This window comes from Acanthisitta chloris, unplaced genomic scaffold, assembly GCF_000695815.1.
Source record: "Acanthisitta chloris isolate BGI_N310 unplaced genomic scaffold, ASM69581v1 scaffold17948, whole genome shotgun sequence".
NCBI classification, from domain to species: domain Eukaryota; kingdom Metazoa; phylum Chordata; class Aves; order Passeriformes; family Acanthisittidae; genus Acanthisitta; species Acanthisitta chloris.
This window is the reverse complement of record NW_008688824.1, coordinates 6,228-16,779: the sequence shown is the minus strand read 5'-3', so window position 1 is coordinate 16,779 and position 10,552 is coordinate 6,228. Positions and strand designations below refer to the sequence as shown.

General features: G+C 53.3%; 1 protein-coding gene across 1 annotated transcript; it reads left to right on the top strand.

Moving 5' to 3' along the window:
* Positions 1–124: 124 nt before the first annotated feature.
* Positions 125–9,643, top strand: TRIT1 (tRNA isopentenyltransferase 1). The gene is made up of 10 exons (XM_009081186.1): positions 125–262; positions 707–805; positions 1,018–1,166; positions 2,027–2,169; positions 2,444–2,555; positions 2,664–2,776; positions 4,114–4,191; positions 5,781–5,890; positions 6,231–6,348; positions 9,504–9,643. The coding sequence occupies exons 1-10, from the start codon at positions 191–193 to the stop codon at positions 9,641–9,643; spliced, it is 1,134 nt and encodes a 377-aa protein (XP_009079434.1). The 5' UTR covers positions 125–190.
* The last annotated feature ends 909 nt before the right edge of the window (positions 9,644–10,552 follow it).

Below are 10,552 nucleotides of genomic sequence, written 5' to 3'. Positions count from 1 at the left end.
AGGGCATGTGCCCCTGCCAGTGCTGCCTGCTCCAGAGACTGGAAAAGGGCTCAGAAGGAGCAGAGATTGGTGGGGGTTTCATGGGACACAGAGGTAAAGGACAGGTTCTTCTCTTCCCCAGGTGTACAAGGGCTTGGACATCATCACGAACAAGGTTTCTCCACAGGAGCAACGTCTGTGCAGACACCACATGATCAGCTTTGTGGATCCCCTTGTCACTAACTACACAGTGGTGGATTTCAGGGACAAAGCTGTGGCTCTGATATCCTTTCACACTGCAGCCTGTCTGGCCAAGCAGATAGGACTCCCCTCCTCCACAGCCACAGGAGGGATCAGCATTTGCATCAGGCTTGGGCTCTCCACATCCCAACTAACTCTGATTTTCAGAGGGTACAGCTGCTGAGGGGGGCTTAGGGCTTCTCTTACACAGCTACTGCTCAAGGCAGCCCAGGGAAGATCTCTGCTGCACTGTAAGTGCTGAGCTGGGTATTGCCTTCCCTGGCAGTCCCTCGATGTTCCTGAGGTGTGGTGGGTGGCACAAGTGGCAGAGGATAGTGAGAGATGAGAGACATCTATAACCCCGTCCTGCAGCCTCACCAGTTCCTTGGGGCTGAGAGAATGGGATCTGGGCCCCAGGTTGCTGCTCCCCACATCTCTCCCTCCCTCCCTGCTCTGCATCTCTGCTTACACTCCCTGACTATGGCACATTGAAGATATCTTTGCCCGAGACAAGATCCCCATTGTTGTGGGAGGAACCAACTACTACATCGAGTCCCTGCTCTGGAAGGTCCTTATCAACACCAAGGTACCGTGGGGGCTGCATATCCTTCTGGGAAAGGGTGAGCCCCATATTCAGGGCAGGGTTCCTGCAACCAGGCATGGTACTGTCCCAGCTAGAGTGGGGCAAGGAGAACCTAAAGCCCCTCACTCATCCCATGTGTCTGGGGGATTTTATTGCTTACACTGGCCTTGCACTTGGATGAGTGTTTTGATGCAGGGCTGCCTTGTGCCCCACAGGAGAAGACCAACACTGCCCCTGGATCTGGCAGGGACAGGAAAGTGGAGCTGGAGCAGCTGGACAGCACTGAGCTCCATCACCGCCTGAGCCAGGTGGACCCAGAGATGGCAGCCAAGCTGCACCCCAATGACAAGCGCAAAACGGCCAGGTGAGCTTGGTATGCCAGGGGCAGGAGCTGCCAAGGCTCAGCATCCCTTCCCAAGGGAGCTGTGTGCCTGGGAACACTGCAAGATGGGTTAGATAGGTGTTCCAGGACTCTTAGCTAGTGCTTGGGGACCTTGGAGCACTGGTGTTGGGGAGCTCTCTGGGATCTGAGACTTTTAGCTACACAGCCCCAGCTTGAACTGCCTCTGGAGTCTGGGACAGCACATCACTCCCGGGTTGTGCACACCAGGGCTGCTGCCATGCCCCTGCAGCAGGGTTTATCTGGAGCTATTTAAAGAGCAAGCTGCTGTGCTGGCTGAGTAACATAGCTGAGCTCTGTGGGAACTGCACGGCAGCAAGACCAGGCTTGCTGCTTCCTTGGGCCCATCCCAGCCGAGCCCTGGCCCGGAGGGAGCACAACACCGCCCACCCCATTCGCACGGTGCAGGGGGATGGAGGGTTGGGCACTCAGCACATCTTCTCCACCTCCCTGCCTGGACTGGGCTGAGCTGTTGGTAAAGCTCTGCAGCATCGGCAGCGCTGGCCCCTTCCCTGCAGCCCTGCCTGGCTGGAAAGGGAAGGGCTGGAGCCAGATCCCTGTCCCCTGCAGGGCTTGTCCCGGTGCCAGGCAGGAGTGGGTGGCTGTGCTCTGGGCTCCTTGTGTGCCAGCACTGCACCCCCAGGACCTGGGTGTGTGCAGATGCCAGGCACAGGAGGGGGCTGAGACCTGCCCTTCCCCCATATGAGAGGGTTGGATCACAGCAAGTGTCTGCGGTTCCCTTTGCTGGAGCCCCCAGGGCTGCTGGGGAAATGGGAAAGTTCATTCTCACCCAGCCTCTGAGCTCTGTCTGTCTCTGCTTACAGGAGCCTCCAAGTGTTTGAAGAGACAGGGATCCCCCACAGTGAGCTCTTGCACCAGCAACAGAGGGAGGAAGGTGGGGGGCCTTTGGGTGGACCCCTAAAATACCCACATTCCTGCATCTTGTGGCTCCATGCAGACCAGGCAGGTGAGAGTGGGCTCTTGGCTGGCTGATGAAGGTGGTGCAGGGTTAGGGCTGACTCCCTACCCCTGCCCCAGCCTCCTCCCTGGAGAAGGCAACAATTCCTTTGGCATCAGAGGGCGTGACAGAGAACTCATTCCCTTCACCTGCTTGGCTCTGCCTTCCTCAGGTGGAGCAGGAGGCTGGCAGTGCTGAATCACATCCTGGCACGCTGTCCAGCTCTGGGCCTCCTGAGGGCATGGATCCATGTGGCTCAGCGTGTCCTGCTCTCCTCCTCCAGCTCTGGATACACGGCTGGAAAAGAGGGTGGATGACATGCTGGCTGCAGGGCTGCTGGATGAGCTGCGTGACTTCCACCGCCGCTACAACCAGCAGAAGGTGGCTGAGAACCGGTGGGTGACAAGCCCAACTCCTCTGCTCCCACTCCCCAACTTCCTCTGAAGGTCTCCCACTGTTCTTTGGAGATGGCTGTGACTCCTGCCTCTTGTCTCCTTCTCCAGGCAGGATTACCAGCATGGCATCTTCCAGTCCATTGGCTTCAAGGAGTTCCATGAGTACCTCATCAGTGAAGGGAATTGCTCACCTGAGACCAGTGCCCTGCTGCTGCAAAAAGGTGGGAGGAACACCTTGTGTAGTCCACGATCCTCAGCCCCACACAGCTCCAGGTGACACCATGAGATGGTCTGAACCAAGGTCAGACCTTGGGGCAGGTCTTGTTGGGGCTGAGCTGCACCTTTCCCTCTGCATTTCCCACTTCTGCCAGCCCATAGGGTGCAAGGATTCATTTTCCAGAGCTTGGAGAGCATCTCTGAGCACACCCAGAGCAATCCCTCCCTTCCCCTAGGGCTCTTTGCAAGATGTACAGGGCACAGCATGACTTAGGATCTGGAGCTGGTCCACCTGGATCCCAGCTGGGGTGTGAGTGCTGTGGGGAATGTGGCTAGAAAATCCCACTTCTGCCAGCCCATAGGGTGCAAGGATTCATTTTCCAGAGCTTGGAGAGCATCTCTGAGCACACCCAGAGCAATCCCTCCCTTCCCCTAGGGCTCTTTGCAAGATGTACAGGGCACAGCATGACTTAGGATCTGGAGCTGGTCCACCTGGATCCCAGCTGGGGTGTGAGTGCTGTGGGGAATGTGGCTAGAAAAGAGAAGAAGAACTCTTTTTATGGTGGGAAGGAATGTGGAGATCCAGTGGATCTCAGCATGGGTCAATAGTGATGCACTTTTGGATAGTCTGTTCCATTCTGGAGTGTCTGGACTGATGTTAGAGGAGAGCTGCTCTGCTCCTCAGCACAGGGAGGACCCAGACAGAGTTCAACTGTGTTGAGGAGGATTCAGCATGGAATGGAGGTTGAGTCTGAGGAAACCACAGAAATGATAGAAGGCATGAAAACAAGTCTGGTGCAGAAGGGGCTTGTTGTGTCTGCTAAGGAAATGATTAGGAGGGATATGATAAGTCTGGTACTAAATACTGGATGCTTGTAGAGTGGTAAAACATCCTCTGGGCCCACAGTGGGTGGAATGAGCTCTCCTGGGCTCCATTTGTGCAGAGAAGTGTTCAGTTAAGCATTATAAGAGCAGTGCAGCTCTTGAACAGATTGTCCTGCCTGCTGAAAGTTTCAGGGTGGAGGATTTGGGCTCTTTTCACCCACTGTTCATTCAGGAGTATTTGGGACACCTTTTCCAGCCCTTCTGTGCTGCCACAGCCCCTACACTGTCTGTCAGGGCTCAACCTCTTCCCTGTAATGACCCTTCTCCATGCTGACATGAGACCCCCAGACTGAGAGTGCAAATAAGTGAGCATGGTGCCACCCAGCACAAACTTCTTCTGTGGGATTCCCTCCCTGGAGCAAACAGCTTCTTCTCACTGCTCTCAGCTCAGTTTGCAGTGTTGTGCTGACCTTTGGGTTATTTTGGGTTGGTTTTTTATAATCCTTCTGTTTTTAAGGGATCCAGGCCCTGAAACAGGTGACCAAGAGATATGCCAGGAGGCAGAACAAATGGGTCCGAAACCGTTTCCTGAAACGTGAGTCCTCTGGTCCCACCCCACCTCCCCATCCCTGTTCTTGCATCTCACCTCCTCCTTCCTGAGCACATCTGCTCCAGTTTGAGAGGGGAGTGTGAGGGAGACTGTGTGTGGGGGAGGCATGAGTCTGGCAGAGGTCATGTGTCTGTTCCCAGGCAGATCTCTCAAGGAAACAGTGTCCCCATCATCCACAAGGCTCTGCCCCCGCAGTTCCTTCCCGTGTGTTTGGGTTGCAGAGCTCCTGAGACAGCTCACTCAGCACTGTGTCTTGCCTCTAGCCTTGCATCCCAGACAGTCAAAAACCACCTCCTCCTCGCTGTACCCCTGTACCTCATCCCCTCCCAACAGCAGTGCCATCAGAATGGCCAAAACCCCAACAGCACAGAGCTCAGCTAGATGATGATGGCCACATCATCCCTGTAGCTTATCCCACCAACACCTCCTGGGGGGCTCAGGGAGGGGGTCCCCACGCACCCACACATGCTCCTGGTTCCACAGGGAGAAAAAGCCCATTTGACAGCTGCCCTCCAGATTAGGAGCAGGAGCCCTGTGGCTGCTCTTAGCCTGGGCCGCGCTCTCCGCGGTGGCAGAGAGCCAGCAGGACTTCCCCATCCCAGCCCCAGCCTTGGAGCAGGGCCAGCAGCAGCAGCTGGGAGCCGGGCACTTGTTGAAAGGTGCTCAGTAGGGGCAAAACAACAATAAAATACACACACACACAGAGAAAAAAAAAAAGGCAGGGAGAAACTTGAGTCAAAGGATGGACTTTGAACGAGGCGCGAGAGCTTTCCCGCAGCTATGTGCACGGTGGCTGAGGCTCACCTTTCTGGTGGCAGGTGTGCTTCATGTGGGCCCTGTTTGTGGTTCCAGCAATAAAACCAGCACCTGCTGGGGCCTGGCACACTGCAGCCTTTGGTGGCTTTGTCTTGAGTGGTGCCTGTGGGCAGGAGAGCTGCAGGAGGCAGGTGAGCCACCTTGTCCCATAGAGTGGGTGCTCTCTGGTTCACCCTCTCTGGGCTGCAGCAAGCACTCCATGTCCTCTGTCAGGCTTTGGGAGGCTGAAGGGGTGGCTGTGAGCCTGTCCCTTGTCAGCTCTGGGATTAGGAAAGCATCTCCCACTGTGTCTTGCTGCTGTGAGCCAGGAGCATCAGCCCCTGTGCAGTCAATTACAGCTCTGATGAGAACATGCACCCTCTGATTCCTCATCCAGGCTCCATGCCTGCATCTCCTTGTAAGCTTGGTGTGATGGCTTTGTGCCTGGATCCAGCTTTTTCATCTTCTTGGCCTCCTGTGGGCCGTGGCTGGGGTGAGGTGGTTGTTGTGATGGGCTGTTGGCATGTTCAGGTTCTCTAACGCCTTCCTGAGGGCAGCCAGCCATGAAGATGCTTCCTTGAGTTCTGAGATGTTCCTGCTGCTCACAGGGGTGGTGTCCCCTGTGATTTTGGCTCTGGAAAGCCTGGTGCTGTTTGCTTCTGAATGCTGAAGGACAGCTAGATAGGGAAAGTTGGATTGCCCTGCTCACAGCATCACCCCACGGGGCTGGGCTGGGATGCTGGGATGGTTGTGGTGGTGACCTGCCTGTGTTTCTGTAGGTCCTGGGCCCAACGTGCCCCCAGTGTATGGCTTGGAAGTGTCTGATCTCCTGCGGTGGGAGGAGGATGTGGTGAAACCTGCGCTGGAGATTGTGGAGAGCTTCATCCAGGTACTGGGGAACTGGAATTAAAGAAAGAACTGTGACCCAAGAAGCCAATTTCTTGGTAGTCTCCAGGCCCCATAACTTGGCACTGAGTCTCTCCCATGAGCAGTGCTGCCTGCTTACATGTGCATCCTTTGGCTTTCCTCATGGTAGAAGTAATTTGCTGTCTAAGCTGAAAATTTCTCCTAACTCCCAGTGCTCCACTTGTCCTGCATAGCAAAACCTGCTGCCTCTGTCCTGCCAACCTTAGTGTCTGCATTTGGCACAGCCCAAACCTTACCAGAGTGAACACAGATGGGCAAATTTTCATGGTAGAAACCAATTTGTGGCATTATTTATTCTCCAGGGCCGGGAGCCCCCAGCACAGCCAGTGAAGATGGAGCAAGATGTGAACGAGAACAAGCGAAGTCATCGCGTGTGTGAGCTCTGCAACAGGCTCATCATCGGGGACAGGGAGTGGGCAGGTAGGATCCAGCAGGGAGAGGACCTGGGAGGGGACACAGAGTGTGGTTATGTGGGGAGAGGGAGGACAGCAGCTTCCCTGGCTGTCTCTGCGTGGCTGGATGACCCTCGGCACATGATCTTGGGCTTTCAAGGATTGTTTACAGCTCAGGGATGAAAGCAGTCATTTGCAGGCCCAGAGGGGGTGCAGGAGCTGTGCCACAGCAGCCATCTGTCAGGTTTGCCCCTTCCCCAGGCTTTCCCCCCTTCCCCAGGCTTCCCCTCCTTCCCAGCACCCAGTAAACACGAGAGCATCACACCAGGGATCTATACGTAGCATCAAGCTGTGTTTAGCCAAGGTTGTTGGTCCTTTACAGCACTAGATGCTTCCTCAGAAAGCACAGGACAAATTCATCTCTTCTAAAATTCTGTTGTGTAAATGAAAGTTTCTTAATGTTTTTAACAGCTCAGCTTTGCACCGATATTTCCTATTTGTGTGTGTTGTTGGGTTTTTTTTTCTCTTTAATTTTTCCTAGCTCTAATAGTAACAGAAAGGGATTTTCTATTTTCAATAGACTTACTTTAAAAGAGCTCAGCTGGAATCAGATTAAGTCAGTGAATTTATCTGTGCTGGGAGGCTCATGCTGAGAACCAGAAACAAAACGTAGTGGAGAAACTGGCTGCAGAAATGAAACTGGTAAATCTCCATGTGTTGCCCAAATGCAGGATGTGCAGCGTTGTGGTTTAACCCCAGCTGCATCTGAGCCCCACACAGCCACTCCCCACCAGTGGGATGGGAGAGAGAATAGGAAGAGTCAAAGGGAGAGAACTCATGGGTTAAGTTAAAGACAGTTTAGCAAAGACAGCAAATCAAGGAATTCATTCACTGCTTCCCATGGCTGGGCAGGTGCTCAGCCATCCAAAGCTAAGCGGCTGCAGAAATGAAACTGGTAAATCTCCATGTGTTGCCCAAATGCAGGATGTGCAGCGTTGTGGTTTAACCCCAGCTGCATCTGAGCCCCACACAGCCACTCCCCACCAGTGGGATGGGAGAGAGAATAGGAAGAGTCAAAGGGAGAGAACTCATGGGTTAAGTTAAAGACAGTTTAGCAAAGACAGCAAATCAAGGAATTCATTCACTGCTTCCCATGGCTGGGCAGGTGCTCAGCCATCCCCAGGAAAGCTAAGCTTCATCATGCCTAAAGGTGACTTGAGAAGACAAACTCCATCATTCCCAATGTGCTCCCATTCCTTCTTCTTCTTCCCAGCTTTATACACTGAGCACGAGTTGTATGGTCTGGGATATCCCTGGGGTCAGTCAGGATCAGCTGTGTTCCCTCCAAGCTCCTTGTGCACGCCTGGGAGGGTGGTGTGAGGGGGAGGAAAGGCCTTGATGCTGTTCAAGTGATGTTCAGCAATAACAAAACATTCCTGAATTATCAACCCTGTGCTCAGCACAAAGCCAAACACAGCCCTAGAGCAGCTACTGTGAAGGAAATCAACTCTGCCCCAGCCAAAACCAGCTCAGGCAGACACAATGCAAAGATAAATTTCCCAGGTTGTTGGTTGTCAGATTTGAACGAGTTGTTATTCCTATTGAGCCAGGGAAATGCTGAAAGCAAAGTTGGAAGCTGGCTCAGAGTAGGAAGCTCATTACAATGAGCTCAGTTTGTAAGTGTAGTTGTTGTTTTAGCCAATATCAGCTTGGAGGTGCTTTGAAGGAGCTCTACCTGCCCCAGAACTGCAGCACTCTGAAAGCTGTCAGGGTCCCTGTCATCCTTCCAGGTCCAGCAAGTTCTGTGACCAAGTGGGAGCTCCTCAAGGTCCTCCTAAACACCACAGCTGCAGCTCCATGTCCTTAGGGATGTCACCCCAGATTCTGATCGATGGTGACAATACTTCTCTCAAACAAGACCAGCTGTTGTGCTCTGCATCCAGCTGAACTGGGCTCAAATCCCCAAATGGTGGCAGAAAAATGGTCCAAACTCTGGGTGTTACTTGTGCCTGCAAAATGGAAAAGGAAGGTGAAAACAGTGGTGGGAGCTGAGTGGATCTGCAATCTGGTCTGTTTTCTTAAGGCAAGTTAGACTTTCGGGAACTGCTTCCCAGTGCTCTGCTGGCTCTGGAAGAGTTTAAAATTTGCTCTAATTATACAGTTTATGTGCACTTAAAAGTGCACAACTCCCCAGACAGCAGCAGCAATCGGCACTTCTTCAGCCGCCTTAGCTTTAGTGTTGCTTGTGACAAATTGCAAGAGGTGAGACTTTATTTCAAGCTGAGGGTGACCCTCCAGCATTTTGCCAAAGCAGCAGCTTTGCATGTAATTTCATCCTTTGGCAGAAAAAGGATGACTGGAAAACACCTGAGGGCCTTGATTCAGTGAGCACATACCCTCGTTTAATTAAGGCCCTGCTGGAAAAGTTTGTGCTTTAATTGCTGCTCTGATCTCTTGGAAATAGCAAAACTGCCCTGCTAAGGTGGTCAGACAAAGCACTTTGTCTGAGAAAAAAACCAGACTGATAGAGGAGGTTTTGCTGTCCTTAAGGATGTGATTTCACAAAGAAATGAAGCTCCCTAAAAGCTTCGTCCTTGGGATTCTCCCTCTGTTCCCATCTGAGTCCTCCTGAAGTGCTCTCATAGCTTGGGGCCTTGCCCTGGAGTTATGCAAAAGCTTGATTATGCTCCAGGCTCCATCCCTGGCTGCTCTGTAGATGCACAGGATATTCCCAGTGCTGTGGTGCAGGGATCCAACCCTACAAATGATCCTGGCAGTGCTCCATGGGGAGTGGAGAGTTGCACAACCCCAACCACAACCTGCTAAGTGCTACCTGTTTGGAAAGACTTTCCCTTCTCCTGTCCTCCCATGTCTCAGCTGGAGCAGACTTGCTGGGTGAGTTCTGACAACCTGGAGTCTTTTTCTTATACAGCACCAGGAATTTTTCCTCTCCCAGTCCTTCCTGCAGTCAGGAGGAGGCTTGGGAGTGTTATCCCCCTCTGAGCTCTGAGAGTTTGGCCTAGAAGTGTCCAGAGAAACAGCCAGGGCAGGGCTTGGCAGTTCACTTTTCTGTGGGAATGAAGGATGGGAAGAGAGTGCTCTGCACTGCACAGGTGAATCAGGTTGGGTATTTCCTTCTCCAAGTTCCCCAGAATGAAATGCTCTGTTTGCCTTTTCCTCCAGCTCACACACGATCCAAATCCCACCTGCACCACCTGAAGAAGAGGAGGAAGCTGGAGGCAGCAGGCCATGCTGCAGGGACTGTGGGGAACAGTGGGGATGCAGAGACCTCGGATGAGGATGGCAAACTGGCCTTGCCATAGACCTGGAAACCAGCTGGGGAAGGGGAGCAGCTGTGCTTCCATCCACCTCCTCAGCAAGGAAGCACCTCAGTCCTGGGCAGCCTCGATCCAAGGAGCCGAGTCATTTCTTTTGGGATGAGGCAGGTGTGTGATGATCGGATCCTCTTCATGTGGCCTCATCCCACTGTGTTCCCAGGCTTCCCCAGCCCTGCTGGGAAAGGGCTGGGCCTTGAGGCAAGGCTGCTGGGATTGTCCTCCCATGCAAAGTGTGAATTCCTGCCAGGTTATCCTTGGAATGGTTGAGCTGATGCTGTTGGCATGCGGATGTGTCGATCTCAGAGACAGAAATACCCTGACTCCTCCAGCCTGGCCAGGAGTGCAGCTCCAGAGCTGAGGGAGCTCTTGTTGCCTTTGTTGTGGAGAGGACATATTTTTGTTCTTTCATATGGAAATAAAGTTGGAAGGTTATTGTGGCTTCTCCTCCCTGTTAACGAGCGCCGTTTTCTTGCTCTCTGATTCCACCTGGCCCAGGTTCCCTGCTCTGGGCACAGGGCAGGAGGTCTAGGTCTCATTCCTTCTTCCAGTCACCTTTTCCACAGCTTCTGAGGAAGCTGAGCAGATGTTCCCAGCGTGGTGGGGGCAGGCTGATCCCTGAGCACACAGCAGGTGCAGAAGGATCTGGCACCTGTTAAACAGGAACTTGGAAATGATCTCATCGAGTTTGCAACAGATGAGCCTGTCCTAGTTAAGGCTGAATTCCCGGGGGTTTACACTGTGGTTTGGCAGTGGGAACTGGCCCTGCATTTGAATCTGAGCTGCTGAGCAGCAGATTCCTTGGGCTGTGTCTGCCAGGCAGTTGGTCCCAACGTTGTTCCTGGAGGATGTGAGTGCCACCTGTGCCACTCTGGTGGAACCAGGGCCTTTTCCATC